The 21,898-nt window shown below is 38.2% G+C and overlaps 1 protein-coding gene across 12 annotated transcripts in view; it reads right to left on the reverse strand.

The window, feature by feature from the left end:
• The window catches only part of erc1b (ELKS/RAB6-interacting/CAST family member 1b), a 385,708-nt gene that overhangs the window by 168,075 nt on the left and 195,735 nt on the right, over positions 1-21,898 (reverse strand). For all 12 annotated transcript variants that reach the window (XM_049475044.1, XM_049475045.1, XM_049475043.1 and 9 more), the window contains one exon: positions 8,400-8,560. In XM_049475044.1, coding sequence (XP_049331001.1) covers positions 8,400-8,560 — 161 coding nt within the window. The remainder of the gene's footprint in view (positions 1-8,399; positions 8,561-21,898) is intronic.

Here is a 21,898-nt window from a genome sequence, read left to right on the forward strand (position 1 = left end):
CGTCTGTCTGAATATGTCTGAACATCTGAGGAACTTCTTCATTAAGACTCATTATTACCCCCTCAAAAGACACTTCTCATCAGGCCGGCTGAAGTTTCCACCGCTCCCCAAAACAAATGTGGGATGAAAGGTAAACATTAGTTGGAAAGCAGACGACTGATCTCTGCTCTGCCGCTTCAGACAGAGAGAGAGAGAGAGAACAAAAGAACGAGAGAACGCAGGAAAAATGCGGAGGGAAAACAGCGAGTGAGAAAACCGCGCCACATCAGAGGAGCGCGGAGAACAATGAGAAGTGTCCACACCGCATCTGGACCGGCTACATGCAGGGAGGGGGGGAGCATTTAGACTGGGTTAAATGGGGAGGAAACGTGCGGACGGGGGAGTGCGCTGGTGTTCTCATCATCACTGCAGAGCGACCCTGACTTTAACTACTCTAACTACTGCTGCACACAGCCCACGATACACACTTCCTCACACAGCGGTGCCAACACAGCGTGGGGCTTCCTCTGTGTAGGCAACTGAAAAAAAAACTCAGGAAGTGATTCGAAAAACTGTCCAACGTACTTTACATTACTGGACATTAGGGCTGCAACTAATGCTTAAGCAAAAGATGCTCCACATATGAGCTGCTAACAAACTCATCCATTTCCCTTTATAAAGCTACGAGTCTCTCGTCTCTCTAATATGAGGGTTTTTTTTTTGTTGTTGGTGAAGAAGGAGACGTTTATACAGGTATCAGTGTGCAGCAAGTGAGACAGCGATTCAGGGACAGATTCGTTCACATTACACACAGATACAGATCACTTACATTTACAGTGAATGTGAACTGTCTAGATAGCCAAATCCAAATCCGAAATAAGCAAAAAATCGGAAATCGGATTGGAGCAATGTGCCTTGTTATGTGAGCGTAGCCTTAGTCCAATCCTGCTAATCTGAGCTAAAGGCTTAAGCTGTTGCCATGTGGGTCAGCCAGACCTCTCTTCTCTGTACCTGTACACATTAAGAAAAGTAAGTACAGATTTGTACCTAAAAGAGTACAAAGCTTGTCGCTGGGGCTGTACCTTTTATTGAGGTACAAAAAAGTACCTTTCAGTAAAAGTCCTTTTTTGTACCCATATTTTTGTGCCAGTAAAGATTATAAAGATTGTAAATATTATCATCAACTAAATATGTGTCAAAAACTTGATGATCCAAAATTTTCTGGCTTTCAAATGAAAAATGTGCAATTAAAATATATATTGTTTACTAGTACAGTGATACAGAATACTGAATGTACCTTTTGGCTGCAGGTTAAATGGTACAAATTTGTACTTATTGCTGTTAGGAATGACTTTGTACTTCAGAGGGAACAAATCTGACCCTGTAAAGACCCATATTGTACCTCTGAGGGAACAATTATAAAGAGTGTACCTTTGAGTACCAAAAAGTCCTCATATGGTACCACTGTTTTTTAGAGTGTACAAGAGTCTTTTGAAGGTGTAGGAAACTGCTTTCTGGGTTCATTTATCATTTATTTCAGTATTTTCTTTTCCCTTAAAGGTGCTGGCAATTTACTGTAAAAGTTTGTGCACTGGATTTTAAAACCATTTTTGATTATTGACTGGATCTGAAGAGCTTAAATGACAAAAATGAATGGAAAAAATGGGGTGTTCTAAAACTCTTGACTGGTACACTGGTATTTTACTTCCATACGTCTATTATATTAAGCAATACATAGTTAGGCAATACACATAAACTAAAGAGCAGTTTAGAGAGTTCTTTTCTGAGAGAATTTCCTTATTTCCTTGTATCTTAATGGCAGTGTTTGTGTTTCACCTAAACTACTGGTTCTACTGGCACTGCCTGTACTGTTCTGTATATATTTATCCATAAGCTTACAGAGAATGAGCATAAATACAATCAAATAAACGCAAAGCGCAGACAAAAAGCTCCATCTTGATCCAATTCTGTGTCTCAAGTTAGGCAGTAATGACCCTCAAGTCTTTAAACTTGTCACAAAATGGCCTAGGCCAATCAGACAATGAGATCTCTGAACATCGTAAAGCTGCCTCTTCGGTCAGAATGATGTAAGAGGCAGCCTAAAGACTCAGCGCCTATATGTGGCTGAGATTATACTGGCTGTGGTCGGAAGTTCAGCTGGGATATAAAAGAAATAATTACACCACTTAAACCCTTTATGTCCATCATTCATTCTGTGCCCCCATCCCGTGTTTAATGATTTGTCCAGTTGGTTGTCTGTTGCCAGGCTGCCGAGCTCCGTCAATGGGCTGGCTCCGCTCCTTCCTGCCATGACCACACTGCTCTAGGCACCAAAACTGAGAGAACCCCCTGAATCCCCATTCAAACTCCCTAAATCTTTATCCAAAAATGCCTCTGAATGCCTCTGAAAAAACTCCATACAGATACAGGGAGCATCAAAACCAGATTGATGACAGTCTTTTCCTCTTGGCAAACGCATCTTATTTTGGAAGATTGCGGTTGAGGGCTGAATGTGAAGCTGTTAGAGATACACAGCATTCCCGGTTTACACAAACATGGTTCTTTTTATTATTTGTTATTATTATTTTTAATAAAAGATTTATTTCTAATTTCCTTCCATTTTTTGACCAATTTAGCTAGGCCAATTGTTCCACACAATTAGCGGCTACTCATCTGGATATACTCCATCATTAGTGATGCCACAATACAAAAAGGGTAAGGACAGCTGACGGCAAGCTGCATGACCGGGATTCGATTAGAACCCGCAATCTCCCTTCATAGTGGCAGTGTTTTAGACCAATGGACCACTCGGCACCGTTAATAATTTTTTTATTGAAACAGTCATATTTGGATATGGTTTTAGGGACTAGTCAAAATTCTCTTGTTCATAAGAACGATCTGATTCAGGAGATGAGAAGCTAAAAATATATATATACTTTTTTTTTTATTATTTCTCTCATTTTCTCCCCAATTTACACAACCAATTACCCAACCCACTCATTAGGAGTTCCCCTATCACTAGTGATGCCCCAACACACCAGAAGGGTAAAAACTAGCACATGCCTCCTTTGATGTAAAGTCTGTAAAGTCAGACTCCGTCTCTTTTTAAACTGCTGCTGATGCTGACGTAGCATTGCAGAGTAGCATCACAGCGCTAACACTCGGAGGAAAGCGCAGCAACTCGGTTCTGATACATCAGCTCACAGACGCAGCCTTGTGCTGATCATCTTCACCCTAGGAGTGATGTACTGTACCCACCCAGAAAGAGAGAGCAAGGCCAATGGACTCTGGTAGCTGATGGCAAGCTGCATGACCAGGATTCAAACCAGAGATCTCCCTTTATTTGGCGCAACAGTTATTAAAATTTTATATTAAAACAGACAGATTTTATATGGTTTTTAGAGACTAGTCCAATTTCTCTTGTTCATAAGAATGATCTGTTTAAAGAAGGAGGGACCAGGGACTTTTTATACCATTTTAAATTGAGCACTGACTCAAAAACATCACAACAAGATTAAGAGTCTTGTCCTTTTGCCAAAAGGGCCACACTTTATGTTCTTATAATGACTCGTCTCCTGTGGGAACATTTCTCGAGCATGTGCGTGAAACCCATCCAAGAGGACAGTGCTAACATCTAACATCTCTACACTCATCTTTGGGAATTTATTTCTGTTATTCCATTGTTGTAAATCTTACTCAATATTCCTTCCGCAGTAAAGTGGAGGTTGTGTGAAGTGTTAAAACTCAAACACATCAAAAGAGGGACTCTAAAAAGAGCTCTCTACACGATTCCTCACAGTAGGCTTATGGAAATCTACACCCAGATTCCCAGAGCCTATCTGTACATGTTTGATAAATGCATGTCACACACGCTCTAATAATGGTATGCATTCATGCATGCAGTATCTACAAAGGGTAATTTATTTAAAGCGTCAGAGAGATTATGCAGCTCACTCACACTTATAGCATTCTCTCTGTACTTTCACAAAGCACTGAGACACGGCGAGGCTCATTCATTACATTACATTACATTACATTACATTACATTTGGCAGATGCTTTTGTCCAAAGCGACTTACAATATTGAAGTGCAAATAATAGAAGAGGTTAAGTACAAATAGAAGTTAAAAATAAAGCATCTATAGATAGGGCCTTAAGGAGGTCAGAGGGAAATAATGGGATAGAGGAGTAGAGAAGAGGAAGAAGGAGATGAGGTTAGAATTAGTTAGTTTGTTAGAGGTGTTAGGAGAGTAAGAGCTCTTTGAAGAGCTCTGTCTTCAGGAGTTTCTTAAAGATAGTGAGAGATTCTCCTGATCTGGTAGTGGAAGGTAGTTTGTTCCACCATTGGGGAACTCTGTATGAGAACAGTCTGGATTGCTTTGTGTGAATGTTTGGCAAAGCGAGGCGACGTTCATTGACGTTCATTAAAACAAACCGACGGTGTAGAGCAGCAGGTGCAGGAGATTCAGGATCAACTTGTGTGTGTGAATGCTATTTAAAGGTCTTATTCAATCATTTTTTTTATTCATTTTTATTTATTGTCTAGTTGGGGTCTCTAGTATGAATGAATGCCATGTGAGCTGTTTCTTGATTAAAAAAAAAAAAAAAAAAAAAAAAAAAAAAAAAAAAAAAAGGTGTTTCTGTATAACCCTGCTTTAGATCACTGAATTAGAGGCCTCTGAAGAAAGCCAGGTTTTGGCTCTTGCGCATGAATATTCATACATGCAAATATATAGTTTCTGATTGGCTAAAAGCACTGCAGCAGAGAACCCCCCACCCCCCACCACACAGTCAATGTTATAATTCTAAAACTAAAAGGACAAAATGTTTTCAGAGATACAGCATTAGTTATAAAGATACAGCACTGAGTGCTAGATAAAGTTAACCCTCAAACTTTGCTTAACCTTTCTTTCAGTTAAACTAACGCTACTAAACTCTTACCTCAGACTTGGTGTTTCGATGCTTGGGCAGTTTCACCACGTCGAAGCCCCAAAATCTGCTCTATATCATAAAATCTGATGAGAACAGAGCCCACTTTGACTGGTGATCTGTGTTGTGATGTGAGTTGTGCTACCTTGTCAAATCTTGCTTCCCTAGTGTATATTTAAGGTCTCTGTAAAAAATGTAAGGTCTCCGGTAAAAGAATCAACCGGAGATCCTATTTAAATCTATAGTTACTTACATGAGATAGCTAATGCTAACTATCTGGTGTAAACAGAGCTGTAAGCTCTGCCTGTGGGCAACTCAGAGAGACCTACTGTATTTCAGAAAGATCAAGAAAAAGTGGATTTAAGGGGAAGAAGACCTTAGCTCAATCAGCCAATCAACATACAAAAAAGTGTGAATAAAAAAAAAAGATCACAGAACACAGGAGTCAGACATGAAGGCTTGACTGCAGTAGAAATAAAGCTGCTTTGCGAAAACAAGAGTTGTGAAGATTGCTATATAATAAATTGGATTCAATTACATTTAACTTTATTTTAGAAATGTCTTATCCACTTTATATCCAAAACTAGAGATAGACTAGAGCAGCCACTTAGAGACTCCTAGACAAATGGTCAAATGATGTAATCATATGCACTGTGTCCATTAAATGCTCTTTCCATTACAGTGGACTCATTTTTACACTCTAAAGTCACTCTAAAGACCTGCAGTGCTGGACCATTAGGTTTATACCTAATAATGGCTCATCGTTTAAACATTTCAAATGTCATTATGTCATGTAAGCAGGATCATAGAATAAAGTCACCAACTGATTGTAAGAGCAAATGGAATTGAAGGGAATTGTAAAGATCTGATCATGGTAATTATAATTAAATTACATTACCTTACATTTTTTTATTCATTCACTGATTTTAACTGGGTATCTCTACGGTGCAGTTTTGACTACTGAAAACTGCCAATCAAATGGCATATAATGGCAATTTATAATTGACAACTAACAATCGTATCACAGAGTAAAGCTCCAACTTTAAGTCCAACCACTGCTTCACAATTAATGTAAAAACCTCAATCTAATCAAGTGACTACATATTTTTACCTGCTTATTTTATTTATACCTCATGACCAGGCCTGGTCCAGACAAAGCCTAACGACCTCCTAAAATACTCTTACACTCTTATGACAGCATTCTTCCTCCTTATCCTCTGTAAGGAAGCAACTGCTTCAGTGAAGCATTTCTACTGATAGAGTTAAGAGAGGGAGACGGAGAGCAGAGAGAGAGTGTCAGAGAGGAGCCTGGGAAAACAGACAGCAGAGAGAGAGAGAGAGAGAGAGAGAGAGAGAGACAGAGAGAGAGAGGGAGAGAGAAGTGCTTGGATTTGAGTGGTCTGTGTGAGGGGTTTGTCTCTGTAGTGTGGGAGGAAGAAGCCTTGGTAAAGTGGCACTCAGAAAGACATTCAGTTTCTCAAGAGCTCACTGCCTCTCCACAACACCAGCTTCTTTAACTACTGTACACACACACACTCCTCTGCCCCACTTCTTCTGAGATACGGAGAGGAGTTATGTCATATTACACTACAAAATATAATAATCAGCTGGAAAGTAAAGCAATGGTTTCTACCCAAAGTGGCGGAATAAGCCCAAACCCTAATGTACAGTTAGGGAGGGAGGGATGTACAGGGATGGATGGATGGATGTACAGATGGATGGATGTACAGATGGATGGATGTACAGATGGATGTACAGATGGATGGATGTACAGATGGATGTACAGATGGATGGATGTACAGATGGATGTACAGATGGATGTACAGATGGATGGATGTACAGATGGATGGATGTACAGATGGATGTACAGATGGATGGATGTACAGATGGATGGATGTACAGATGGATGGATGTACAGATGGATGTACAGATGGATGGATGTACAGATGGATGTACAGATGGATGGATGTACAGATGGATGTACAGATGGATGGATGTACAGGGATGGATGGATGGATGTACAGGGATGGATGGATGGATGTACAGATGGATGGATGGATGTACAGATGGATGGATGGATGTACAGATGGATGGATGTACAGATGGATGTACAGATGGATGGATGTACAGATGGATGTACAGATGGATGGATGTACAGATGGATGTACAGATGGATGTACAGATGGATGGATGTACAGACGGACGGACGGATGGACGGACGGATGGATGGTTTATTTATCCCGAAGGAAATTAAGGCAACTTAAGTACTAAAATGCTGTATCTGTATCAACTGGAGTATTATTTTGCTTCACTACTTAAATACTTAAGTACTAAAATGCTGTATCTACTGGAGTATCATTTTTACTTCACTACTGTACTATTAAATACTAAAATGCTGTATCTGTATCTACTGGAGTATTATTTTTACTTCAATACTGTACTATTTAAGTACAAAAATGCTGTATCTGTATCTACTGGAGTATTATTTTTACTTAACTACTTAAATACTTAAGTAGTTACTTAAATACTGAAGTACTTCCACTTCAACTTCTTTACTGGGTCTCTAGTACTTTATATATATTTCTACTATCCAGTCAGCATCCAGTCTGACCGAGATGGTTCTTCAGATGGTACCAATACAGACATAACTCACACCAACAATTCTGCGTTCCTGTTCTGCACTTGATTACAGGAAAGCTATGACAAAGCACTCATCTTCCAGCACATGAATCACTGCAGACTGTCTAGACACTGAGAATATTAATATGAGCACAACAACCAAAAGACACAGTATCTAAAAATAGGCATGACTCCCAGTACAGAGTGACATGTGAAGTTAGAAAGCACAAATTCATTCAATTAAACAATAAAATAACTGATGTTATCCAACTAAATACTAATGAACCATTCAGTTCTACAAATTTTTCACCAGTTCATCACCTGTAACTTAGTACACCAGTGACGACTTTCTTCTTTAGGACATTTCAAACAGTTGTTCTGGCTATGGAGAAATCCCTCTCGCATTTTAAGGGACAAAATCCTTTACTTATGTTGGATAACCTTAAGCGAAACACTTACCTGAACCTGTGATTGGTCAAAACGGTCACAGAACACAAAAGAACCAAACAATATTGTACTATACTATCAATATTTCAATATTTGCAGGCTAACATCTTCATACAATAGGAAAACAACAACATATTGTGTAATTCTACAAGGTTCTACAATTATTTTTATTTTACTACTGTACTTAAGTACTAAAATGCTGTATCTGTATCTACTTGAGTATTATTTTTACTTCACTACTGTACTTAAGTACTCAAATGCTGTATCTTCAATACTACCAAAGATATTTTCAGAAGATTTCCAACTATTTTTAGAAGCCTATATTGTTCTACTGAGTCATCTTCAAGTCAGAAGACTAAAGCCATTATAAAGAAGGAGTGATTAAACGATGGAAAATCTAAAATCTCCAGGAAAACAGATTCTTACTTCATCTCCAGGACCTCCTCCAGGTGCTTCCTGCGCTCGGCTCTCAGTGTGGTCAGGTGGGCCTCTTTCTCAGCCAGGGACTGCTGAGTGGACGAAAGCTTGGCCTTCATGGACTCCAGCTCCTGCTTCACCTTCTCCATCGCTGATAGAAGCTCCTCCATCTGAACACACAGATACACGTTTTTAAGATAAAACGTCACACAGATGAATGAGCAAGAGATAAGACCAAAGAATTAGGTGATGTAGCATACACAAAAAAGAGCACTTAAAAATGATGAGATTCTTTGATTTTACCAAATTAAAAACCTCTGGAATATAATCAAGGGGAAGATGGATGATCACAAGCCATCAAACCACCAAACTGAACTGCTTGAATTTTTGCACCAGGAGTAAAGCAGCATAAAGTTATCCAAAAGCAGTGTGTAAGACTGGTGGAGGAGAACATGATGCCAAGATGTATGAAAACTGTGATTAAAAACCAACCAGGGTTATTCCACCAAATATTGATTTCTGAACTCTTAAAACTTTATGAATATGAACTTGTTTTCTTTGCATTATTTGAGGTCTGAAAGCTCTGCATCTTTTTTTTTATTTTAGCCATTTCTCTTTTTCTGCAAATAAATGCTCTAAATGACAATATTTTTATTTGGAATTTGGGAGAAATGTTGTCTGTAGTTTATAGAATAAAACAATTTTACTCAAACATATACCTAAAAATTACAAAATCAGAGAAACTGATTCAGAAACTGAATTGGTCCCTTGATTTTCTCCAGAGCTGTATATATATATGGCCATAAACTCACAACAAAACATACAAACAGAAACAGACACATGCAGAGAATGACACACAGAGAGAATAAAGGTGGAAAGTTTCATAAAAAAAAAAAAAAAATACACAGAAGAGACAATAGAAAAGAAAATACTCGAGAAAAACACTGGAAAAAACAATTTATACAGGAAAACACATTTAAAGGACAGATGCAGAGGTGCTTATGGTTAAATCACGACAGCAAGGAAAAGAAAGAACTCTTGATAATCCTGGTTAGATAAACATACTATAATCAATCTATAAAAATAATAAATCCCAGTGTGTATTGAGGTGGGAACACTGGCAGAGCGGAAGCTAAACGGAACCGTACACTCAGACCTGGATCAAACCTACATGAGTCAGCGCTGAGGTTTTATAATTTATTGGACCCTCCAATAATTTGGCTTTCTTCAATCTTCCTGAAAGGCAGATGATCTCCAGCTCTCTCTCTCTCTCTCTCTCTCTCTTTCTGCGGTCTGTCCATTCCCAAACTTTGTGTACAATCCGCAGTTGGACGGGAGTGAATGAGAAGGATAAATCAAACAGAAAGTGGCAGGTTTATGCATTCCACGGAAGGATAGGTTTAGCACTCTGGCTCTGAACGCTTCTCACGCACTTCTTGAACTGCTGTGGTTCACTCAGCGCCTGTTTGAAAACTCTCAGCTTGAGGTCTGGACTGCCATTCGCTCACTTAGTTACTTTTTTCTTAGTTTCTTAGGTTTTTAACCTCAAAAATACTCTGAGACTATGGGCCCTATTTCAGCGATCTATAGACGATCTTTGAACTATGCACCGTACAACTTGATTTAGGGCGTGTCGGTGTGTCTTTGCTATCGTAATGACAGGAAAAGTACAACGAATTGCACAGCTTGAAACAAGTAAAAGGGATGTACTTATCATCTAAATAATTATAGGTGTGTTTTGGGTATAACTTGAAATAAAACAGTCAACGTGTCACTTGCCATTTCCTTTAAGAGACAGGTGTGCTCTGACTTTGGCATATTGCTATTTTAAGAGCGCAGCGCTTCAGTGCTTCTCATCAGAAGAAATTGACCTGCTCATTCATGCTGTGAAGGTACCTGAGCAGCTCATTTACAGGAAAAACAATGTTATTTCATTTTGTATTCTGTTTATTAATGGTGTAAATGTTGGGTCTGTGCATTGTTGTGTGCACTGAACTTGCATTTGTTGCAAGTTAAACAAGGTACAACCTCATATATATAAAAAAATAAAAAAACTCACCAGTCTGGAAGCATCAGATAGGATATATTAAATATACACTGCTGACATGAAACAAATATTTAGCACACCTACAGTATGCATTTATTGGCTCTACGTAATAAAAAACAAGAAAATCAACACGTTTAATGCAAACTTACATTCCAATGGAACAATTATTCCCTCAGGTGAAAGATGAAATTCAAATTTTGATTGTACTTAACTAAAATTGTTTAAAATGTTACATCATTTTCATTTTAAGCAATTTCATTATCAACACACAGGTCTACTGCCTTTAAGTACTAGCTGATTAGTAGTACTAGTAGTTTAAGTACTAGTAATAGAAGAGAAGCTGCTTGTTTTCCCAAAAAATCTTACAGCACTTCTCTCTTTCCTCTGCTGACAGCTTTTGTGGAGATGTGGATTTCATTTTCCAGCAGGACAGCACACTGCCTACACTGCCACAAGTACCAATTGGTTTTAGATAGTATTCTATAATTTTCTGAGACTGATTTTTGAGTTTATATTGGCTGTAAGCCACAATAATCATCAACAATAAAACAAAAAAAAATATGCTTCAGATAGATCAGTCTGTGTGTAATACATCTATTTAATATACAGCTCTGGAGAACAATGAAGAGACCACTTCAGTTTCTGAATCAGTTTTTCTGATTTTGCTATTTATAGGTTTATGTTTGAGTAAAATAACCATTGTTGTTTTATTCTATAAACTACAGACAACATTTCTCCCAAATTACAAATAAAAAAAATTAATTTACAGCACTAATTTGCAGAAAATGAGAAAGGGCTGAAATAACAAAAAAGATGCAGAGCTTTTAGACCTCAAATAATGCAAAGAAAACAAGTTCATATTTATACAATTTTAAGAGTTCAGAAATCAATATTTGGTGGAATAACAGTTCTCATGCATCTTGGCATCATGTTCTCCTCCACCAGTCTTACACACTGCTTTTGGATAACTTTATGCCACTGGTTTCTTCCTCTTCAAAGAAACTCATAATTTTTAAGTGGTCTCTTATTATTTTCTAGAGCTGTATTAATTTCACATTTTGAACTAAATTACTATTTTTTTTTTTTTTTTTTTTTTTTTGAGATGCACTAGTACAGTATATCCCCCTAGTGGTTGGGGCGAGTTCGGCAGTTGTAAAAACACACAAACCAGCAGACTGCAGATCTCATCTGCTTAATGTACTGCACCTTGGCCAAGCCCTGGAAACGAACATCCAGAGCAACTGGAGCAAACAGCAGTAAAACGTGCAGCTGCCTGTCCTTCACTCCTCTCTCTCTCTTTCTCTCTTTATCTCTCTTTCTTTATGTCTTTCTTTCTTCCGGTCTCATTCCTCTATTGCAAATTTGAAATGTGTCACTACACCATCATACAAGATCATAAGAGACCAACAGCATGAGGAGCCATTGGCAGGTCATCATCATCATCATCATCATCATGATGATCAGCCAGTAAAGTCCATGCGATTCTGAGACCACTGAACCTGATTCTCAGATTAGAGTGTCTGGAAAAGCTTGTTGTTTTAAAGATGAAACCTTGCCAACAAAATTCATCCAAAAGTCCAAAGAATGCAGAGGCCAAACGGGGCGCTCTTCCTGAACCGGAGCTTCAAATGCTGTCGAGTTTCTTTCTTCAGGGGGGGGGAACGCTCTGAGCAGAGCAGAGGTCACATCTTAGAAGAATAAAGCTGTACAGAAACGTCTTCCTTAGCACATGTATAAAGGGTGAGGGATATTTTTTTGCAGAGGAAAAGAAATATCTAGATGCCACCAGGGAGGCAGTTCACAGTGCTTGCTTCTACCTCTCCAGAGGAAGAGAGAGAGAAGAGAGGAGCGAGGGTCCCTCTTTGGGGCTTCCCAAAAGCATGGGGAAACGTTTAAACAACCGAAAGCATCGGTTTCATGGGCTACAGGCGCCCTGTGGCGAGAGGGAGATGTATGAGCTGCCAATCAAAGCGGAATGCCCGACCTGGGGTGTGAGGAAAAGAACAAGGGCTGCACTGCTAAGCTTTGCAACACCCTTATAATATTCAGCTTAAAAAAGAAAATACCACTGAACTGAACCAGGCTTTCTCTCTCTTTTATCTTCTGTAAAGTCTGTAAAGTCTTAAAAACTCAACGTTTAATGAATCCATGATGTGCAGCAGCAGATATGGTGTCACCGTGCCTGCAGGGAAGATACGGTAACCGAAGCCATCTTCAGTGACCAAGCCTCAACCCGTAACGAATGGATGTTAGCTCAGATCTGCGCTGTGGTCACTTTCTTACTGTAAACCTACTCAATCCAGTTCACTCAATCCGCTGCCTGGAACTTGATTCACTCGAGCCATGAAGATAAGTCATTCATTAAGAGATCAGTCCTCGAACTGGATCTCTGGACGTCTGTTACTCATGTGTCAGATGTTTGACAGTCTGCCATTTTCACAAATCAGACGCACACATTTAAACATCTGAAACATGAGGAACGAGGAAAGAAACAACTGGCCAAACGGATCAAAACGAACAATTAAACTCCTTTCAACACAGCGCAAAAACAGAAGAGTTGCCTGTGGTGAATGAAGTAACTGTGTATGAGAAAGAGAGAAAGAAAGAGAGTGTGTATAAAACAGTTTAAAAAAAGACAAAAAAAAAAAAAAAAGAAACGAGTCTCAGAAAGCATATTCTCCAGGGAATATGAACTAAGGCCATTGTTCACATTATAAGCATCGTTAACGTGTGTTGACTGACAAACCGGTACTTTAAATTCAATGTTTCTCCCATCTGTAATTAGAGGATTTACGTGGTCGTCTGTATGTTTGTCTGTGTTTGGTGAGGAACTGACCAATGAACGCTCAGAAAATCACTATGGACTTGCATAATTTTAAAGAATAATGGAATGGATTTTAAAGGTAGTGTCAAAATTACCGTATTTTTTGCACTATAAGGCCCACCGGATTATAAAATGCACTATCAATGAACGTCTATTTCCTGGTCTATTTAATTTAATACATAAGAGGCACCGGCGCATTTTATAAGGCGCATTTTATGTGACACTAGTAACTAGCAGTAGAAACAGGGGTGTCGCCTGTAAAGCTAAGATAAGTAAGGTAAACAAAACCGTAATTCATTTCAGACGAGTCAGACAAAAACAATCCTGAAACAATCCTGAAAACTGTTTTTTTTGGTGAGTAAAGCACTTTAGTTTATTTACAGTGAGCTTTGATTTACAGATTTTCACTAAAGGAATTTAAGTGCGCCTTGTAATGAGAAAAATATTTTTTTTTTCTTAGATATTAATAAAAACAATGAAAAGCATTAAATTTGATGTGTGGACATGTGGACAATGTTTTGACATTTCCAGTATTGATGAATGTTGTTGGTTCACATTTACAGTACCAGTCAAAAGTCTGAACATACCTCTTCTCATTCAGTGTGTTTTCTTACTTTTTAAGATATTGAAGACATTAAAGCCATACAGGAACACAATATTTTATGGATATTGTGATCGTTATTATTGTTATTATACTTATTATGTATATAAATGTACTAGTTGAAACTACTGAATAAGAGGAAATCTACACAATCAGGAACCCACCATAGTTGCACTTATAAGAAGTTAAAACTGGAAATTAAAAGTGTGCATGTAAAACTGTACATTAAGTAAAATGCATTGTTTAACTCCAGTTAAGTCCAGAACAAACAGCAGATGTAAGCGGTAAACCCTGCTACACAGTGACTGAATAAAACCAGCATTAAATTATCCTCTACATTCCTCAAAGCTGTAAAAATGACATTTTTCAGATACCTGTGGATATCCTGTTAATGTACATTATACATCCTGCTGCTATAAATTCTCTTTCTCTTACAGTAGGACCACTTCACCAGTTTAACAGATGTCTTTTTTTATGCAATAATATATATATATATATATATATATATATATATATATATATATATATATATATATATATATATATATATATATTTATGTTACTGTACATTTGAGCCTAGGTTGTTGTTTTTTTATCTTTTGAAAACAATTCACTGAACAATCATTGTGGAAAAAGTCACTTAATCATTAGACACTCTCATAATAAGTAGGATATTTTTATAATGTATCATCCCCCCACCGTATAAATAAGAAATAAAGTAGAGAGATTTACAATCTACTATCAATACAAACTGATATTGAACAATATAAGGCCTAATAAATATCTGATATTAAAGTATAGATTATGATATTAAGAAAAAAAACAACAATGATAGTTAAGGGAAAGTGGGCTATATACTATATATATACTTAATTTTGCTACAGCATGATCCTGTAGAGAAGGTAGAGGACAAATATAAAGGCAAATGACAACAATATCAGGCCTAAAGAACAGCTAAAAGAAAGAAAACTATAAATGATGATATAATTAAATAATCTGGAAGATATTTAGAAGAAAACACAACATGGATAGGTAAGGGAAAAGCGGGTTTTATCAATTTTGCTACAACATAATCCTGTAGGAACGATAGAGGAGAAGGGAAACATCGAATGGGAAGAGAATGCAGCAGAGCCATAGATACTTGCCTCCTTAAGCTATGAGCAGAATGAGAGAAACGGAGAGAAAGAGAGAAACAGAAAACGGTGAGCACACCAATATTTCACTAAAATGCAACGTCAGCAAAAAACCTGAAAGGAAAAAAAAAAAAATAATACAGCGGGAAAAGAAAATCGAAATAAAAGCAACCTTTGTTCAAAAAGGCATGAAAATGGTGTTCCAAGTGGCTGAAAATGCTGATGAGGGGCAATCCATCGACGTAAAGGGGGGGGGGATAAATGAAAAATGCAGCAGAAAACAGCTGATCCTTCCAATCTGTATGAAAATGAAGTGGAAGGGGCAGCTTCCACTCAAACACAATGATAGAAACTAAATCTAAATGGCTCAAGCTAGTTTTTTTTTTTTTTTTTCTTATATTCGCAAAAATTGGCTTTGCAATAAACGAGAAAAAAGTCTGAACACAATCTTTTCTCTTTCCTTACGTTCTTTTGCATCACCAAGTAGCAGGCTATTACTGCGCCGAGGTACCAAATAAATCAATACACGCACTTCAAGAGATCTTTAATCTCGCTGAGACGTTCTCGGTTTAATAAAAAACGGCAGTAAATTAAACAAATAGTCCAAACATCAGGAAATGGATAGTGTTAAAGTGTCAGTTCGGTTACTGATGCGCTACACCTGAGTGGATAACAGTCAGTGTGCGGCCGGCCCACAGCGCTGGGTGATGAGATCATGGCCGTGGTCAGCAGGAAACATGGAGGCGGACGGGGTTGAGGCAGCGTGGATTGCTGGATTGCTCACTGGGGGCTTTTCTCCAGTTCCTGGCCTTTTCTACAACCCCAGCTCAGCTCAGGAGCTCTCCTAATCATCTCCACTGAGAGACATCCAAACGCAGAAACATAAGACTAATACAAAGTGCTTAATGCTGCACCCAAACTATCGTACTCCATACTCTCTTCTGCTTCACCATTCTTCTCCCCCCTTCATACTGCTGAGTGGAAACTCGCTGCCAATATAGCAACCTCCGTCCTCAAAGGTGGCTCCCAAAGCCAAACTCAACAAGCCTGTTCTTCGGTTCTGTCCACTGATGGAGATTATTAACACAAAGAGCTTTTTTTTTTATCGTAAAAGTCCAGGCTCTTTCTGACGGAGTCTAAAATCCACCCTTTCTTGAGAAAAAGCAGCTCCAGCTGTGAGAGCTATTTTTTCCTCCACTAATTTCCATGTCTGTTTTGGGCCTGTTTTGCTTCATAATCTCAGAGCTTCACTTCTTGAGCCGAGCGGCTCTTGGAGAACAGTCCTCTGTCTTGAGAGCTGCCATCACAGCGGCCCCTGCAGCATGGAGTGAACACTGAAAACTGCTATCTTCAGAAGGAGACTGTAGTCTGTGTTTTAGGGTACCACTTTAAAATAAGACTACCTTAATATAAGGGGTTATGAATGGTTTATAAAGGAGATTATTAATGGTTATTAATTAGGCTAAATACTTAAAAACAACTCATTAATAAGTAGTAAAAAATGGCAAGTAGTGATTCCACACTCATTTCTACTGTCAAACCGCAAATCTTGCTAGATACAGATCTTACTTTGTGTTTTCCATCAATCAGCCTTAAACTAGTCTTATTAATATAATTGTAAGTATGTTTAACTGCTCTATTTACTATAAATATAAATGACTAAGCAATAAAATGGATCACTGTTGCCTTTGCCTTTTCAATTAATGTGTTCTAACTGCTTATCAATGGTTTTAAGGCATTTACAACCTAATCGCAATACTTAACCTCATTTATAAACCATTTATAAACCCTTTGTAAGGGTAGTCTTATTTTAAAGTGGTACCAAAATGAGTGTGAAATCACTACGTTGCCATTTTTTTAACTCACGGTTGTCATTTCTATCTATGTTAATTATTTATTAACTGCTTATTAATGAGTTTTAAAGTATGTGCAGCCTAATTAATAACCATTAGTAATCTCCTTTATAAACCATTCATAACCCCTTTATAAAGGTAGTCTTATTTTAAAGTGGTACATTTTAGCTTTGGTGGGAGAAATAATATATTTTTTTGTATAGGACCTGATTAGAGCTTTAAGGATAATATCTGCTTAATGCTTAATGCTTATCCTGGTAGACGTACCTTATTTTTCTGAACTATAAGGCGCACCAGATTATAAGGCACACTATCAATCAATGAACGTCTATTTTGATGCAAAGGCACACCAAGTTAGAATAAGAAGATGTATGCGACACTAGTAAAGAACAGTGGTGTCGACATGTTTTCCTTCTAATTCAGCAACTGTAAAGTTAAGCTTAGTAAGCTAAACTAAACTTTATTTCTTAAAAAAAAAACATTTTATTTTAAATCTACACAGATTTCTCTTCTGAAAACTGTTTTATTAGGGTGAGTAAAGCGCTTCCATTTATTTACAGTAAGCTCAGATTTCCATATTTCCACTAAGGCTGGGTGCAGCAGCATTAGCGTTAGAAGCAGTGCTACACTGAGGTTACCTGAGTGTTCTGGTAAGCCATGGCAATATTAGCTCGCCTCTGAACGGTGAAAGAGTTGGCGCTAAATGTGGTTAGTGGCTAATGCTAATACTGCTCCTGTCTTGGTGCTGAAGAAACTTTACTGAAAACTCCTGTATAACATAGAATTCATACATAAGGCGCACCGGATTATAGGATGAACAGTCAATATTGGGGAAAATTTAAGGATTTTAAGGGGTTTTTTATAGTGCGAAAAATGCAGTAGTTATCTAGCATCATCATTGTTGCGGTGTATTCACTCTGACTACTAAGAGCAGGGTCTTTGGAAGGGTTTTTTCGATGGGATTTGATGGGATTAGAACAGAATATTTTTAAATAATATGTGATTTCAACGTAAAAGAAGCATATTGAATCCTAACTTTCCACAATAACTCATTACTCCTCAGCCAAAGAATGAAAGAAGAAGTCCCCTCCCTGAAACGATGAAGGATCGTGTTCAGGATCATGTTGAACAGTCAATAGTGCACGTGCACTGTGACAGTGCGCACGCTTCCTATCACAAAGTTTGTGTTGGACCAAAATCAGCTAAAAAAACCTTTACACATTTCCAAAAAGAGAACACAGAAAAAATGAAGTGGGGAAAAATGGCCTAAAGGCTTAAAGAACAAGGCAGGGAAATGAGAAGCACAAACAAAGAAAAAAGAAAAAAGAAAAAGAAAGAAAGAAAGATTAATCATATCGTACCTTGAACCACTTAAAGCCGGTGTGGTTGGAGTCATGCATGGGCTCATGAAAGAGCTTCACACAGGCAGTGAGCAGTGGAGAAGCAACAGAGAAGAAAGAGAAGAAGAGAAATTATAGAAGAAGCCAAAAAAAGGAAGAAGAAAAAGAAGAAGAAGAAGAATGAGAAGAAAAAATATATCAAAGCTAGCCCCAGCAGGAGAAACAGAAGCAGGCGAACAGAATGAACCAGAACGCTCTTCAGAAACAAATCACGCAAACGCAAATTGGAAGCAGAGGGAGAAGAAAAGAAGATGATGTGGAAAGGAAAAACGTGGAAAGTGCAGGAAGAAGGAGGATGATCGCAGCATGGTAAACATCGAGAGTTTCTGGGAGAACATGAGGAGAGGGCTTCCAGAGTCAAATACACAAGGTGGAGAAGAAGGAGAAAAAGATGGAGGAGGAGGAAGAGGAAGAAGGGCAGCTAGGAGACATCCCCTCATCGCAGTCAGCGTTAGACGAGGGGCTGAGGCTTTCTTTGGTCCGCTGCCTCCAGAGCAAAGGTTATGAAGTATGTCATTTGTAAAGCTAAGCTTAGTAAACTAAACTAAATTTTATTTTTTAAAAAACATTTTCTTTTAATTCTACACAGATTTCTCTCCTGAAAACTGTTTATTTGGGTGAGTAAAGCGCTTCAGTTTATTTACAGTAAGCTCAGATTTCCATATTTACACTAAGGCTGGGTGCAGCAGCATTAGCATTAGGGGTGGTGCTACAATGAGGAACCCTGAGTGTTCTGCCAGTGTAAGCCAGGGTGATATTAGCTAGCTTTAGCTTGTTTAAACATGATAAACACGCAGGATACAGGCTGATATACTCGTCTCGGAATGAACGTGGAAAAACGTGGAAAGTGCAGGAAGAAGGAAGATGATCACAGCAGGGTAAACAGAGAGTTTCTGGGAGAACATGAGGGGAGGGGAGGCTTCCAAAGTCAAATACACAAGATTAGATGGAGGAGGTGAAGGAGGTGAAGGAGGAGGAAGAGGAAGAAGGGCAGTTATGAGACATCCCCTCATCGCAGTCAGCGTTAGGCGAGGGTCTGAGGCTTTTTTTGGTCCGCTGCCTCCAGAGCGAAGGTTATGAAGTATGTCATTTGACTGCTGAATCATGTCTGGAGAGCAGAGCCGTATTTTCATGTGGTCTTGGGCAAACGTTTTCACTGGCCCCGCTTGAGCGGCTGGTCGCGTTCGGACAGGCCGGCCGTAAATCCTGCGCCGGGCTGAGTGATTGGTGTCACTGCACAGCGAGGGCTCTGTGTCGGAGGAAAATACTCCCTTCTCCGCCGAGCGGCCGCATTTCGCCCTTAATTACACACGCTCATTACAGCGGCTGGCTGGATGGGGTTTGGCAGCGTAGGAAGGGTTTATGAGAGCATCAGCTAAAATAAGGTGGCCCTGTCCCTCCACAGAGCACAGAGATTTCAGCAGAGTCCAGACTTTTATATTTGATATCCTTCTGCTCTCTGGCAGCACCTGCTGCATGCTGGGAAAAAATAGACGAGGGGAACTTTGACTATTTCCTCAGAGCAGAGCTTTTTTTTTTCCATAAGTGACGCAGAAATCGCACGTCATGTATCTATGTATCTATGACTATTTCCATTGTAGATTCTCACTGAAGCATCAAAACTATGAACGAACACATGTGGAGTTTTATGTACTTAACAGAAAATGAGCTGAACCTCCACAGTCACCGGACCTGAACCCAATCCAGATTTGAGGTTTGGGGTGAGCTGGAGCACAGAGTGAAGAAGACAAAGGAGCAACAAGTGTTAATAAACACCTCTGGGAACTCCTTCCTTCCTTTAAGACTGTTGGAAAACTTTTCATTTCAGGTGGCCACCTCTTGAAGCTCATTGAGAGAATGATGCCAAGAGTGTGTAATCAAAGCAGTAATCAGAGCAAAGGGTGGCTATTTTGAAGAAACTAGAATATAAAACATGTTTTTAGTTATTTTACCTTTTTTTGTTACATATACAAAACTCTACATGTGTTCAAATAATAGTTTTGATGCTTCAGTGAGAATCTACAATGTAAATAGTCATGAAAATAAAGAAAATGCCTTGAAAAAGAGAAAGTATGTTCAAACTTTTGACCTGTATTGTATGTTAAAAAGAGGATTTTAGCTCAGTAATCTGACTTTACAGTGCTTGTACTATTGCATCTAAAAAAATAGAATATCATTAAAAAATGTTACTTTATTTCAGTAATTCAGTTTAAAATGTGAAATTCATATTGTCGCTGTATCTCCATTTTTGTCAATTTTTAGTGTATTACATAATTTAAACAGACAAACTATCCCTCACACTATGCTAAAATTTATTGATGATCGGATCAAAAGAAATACTTCAAAATGACCTGAAATAAACTCTTTTTACATTGACTTCCATTAAAAGTTTAGATGGTTAGGAGTTTTCTCTCTCCTGTTAAGTTGCTGTTTTGGAACTACTTGTTTTTCATTGGACAGAGACAATATATTATATAGATGTATTACACACAGAGTGATCTATTTTAAGCATTTAGTTTATTTATTTTATTGTTGATGATTATGTCTTACAGCCAAAGAAAACTCAAAAATCAGTGTTTCAGAAAATTATAATTTTATATAAGACCAATTGGTACTTTTGGCAGTGTGGGCAGTGTGCCAAGTCCTGCTGGAAAATAAAATCTCTGGAAAAGTTGTCAGTCGCAGAGGGAAGCATGAAGTGCTGTAAGATTTTGTGAGAAAACAAAACTGCACTGACTTTAGACTTGATAATAAAACACAGTGGATCAACACCAGCAGATGACAGACATGACTCTCCATCAAACCATCACTGGTCATCAGTAAATTTTACATTTCATTTAAAGGAAATCAAAGGATCAGAGTCTGGAGGAAGAGTGGAGAGACACACAGTCCAAAGTGCTCGAGGTCTAGTGTGAAGTTTCCACCAATCAGTGATGGTAACTCAAGCAACTTTTCAATAATATTCTATTTTTTATTTTTACTTACTCAAGTTTATGAGAACAAAAAGCATGAGCAAGGAAGATGCAGAGACTGAAGGTTGTTGCATCTCATGCTGAACTCATACTGAAGTTATTATTACAAGATGCATTCACATATTCACATGGCATGTCACATGGTTCAGAGTCATGAGAAAAACAACTGAAATACGGATATAAAGGAACACTTCAAGGTTATTCAGCCTCTCAAGCAGCATCTATAGCATCTATACAGCCAATGATGGAAGAAAGTAGTTTTGATGTGCTTTGATTTCCTGTATCAAGTAAGTATTTTTTTTTTTCATACATACTGTAATATAATGTTTCAGAGAGGATTCTATTATAAATGTGATGTGGAGACATATGCGTTCGTATTACTGTCCATGGCAATCGATTGCATTCAACAGAAAGGTTGAAGAGCTTGAAGAGCATTAAACTTAACTTTAAAAGATCCTACACTATAATAAATAATAAATAAAACAAACCAGCACATCATGAATAAATGTTTACACAACTTTACCACGCTAATTAAACCCCATCAATACTGTCCTACACTTTAGATTCACATAGAAATGAAAGGGTATGAAGGTCAGGGCAACTCTTTCCCATCGAGCTAACAAAGAACAGTCGCTCTCCGTCTCATATTCTGAAGAGCAAACGACTGACAGCAATTTG

This window comes from Astyanax mexicanus, chromosome 2 (genome assembly GCF_023375975.1).
Source record: "Astyanax mexicanus isolate ESR-SI-001 chromosome 2, AstMex3_surface, whole genome shotgun sequence".
Taxonomy (NCBI): domain Eukaryota; kingdom Metazoa; phylum Chordata; class Actinopteri; order Characiformes; family Acestrorhamphidae; genus Astyanax; species Astyanax mexicanus.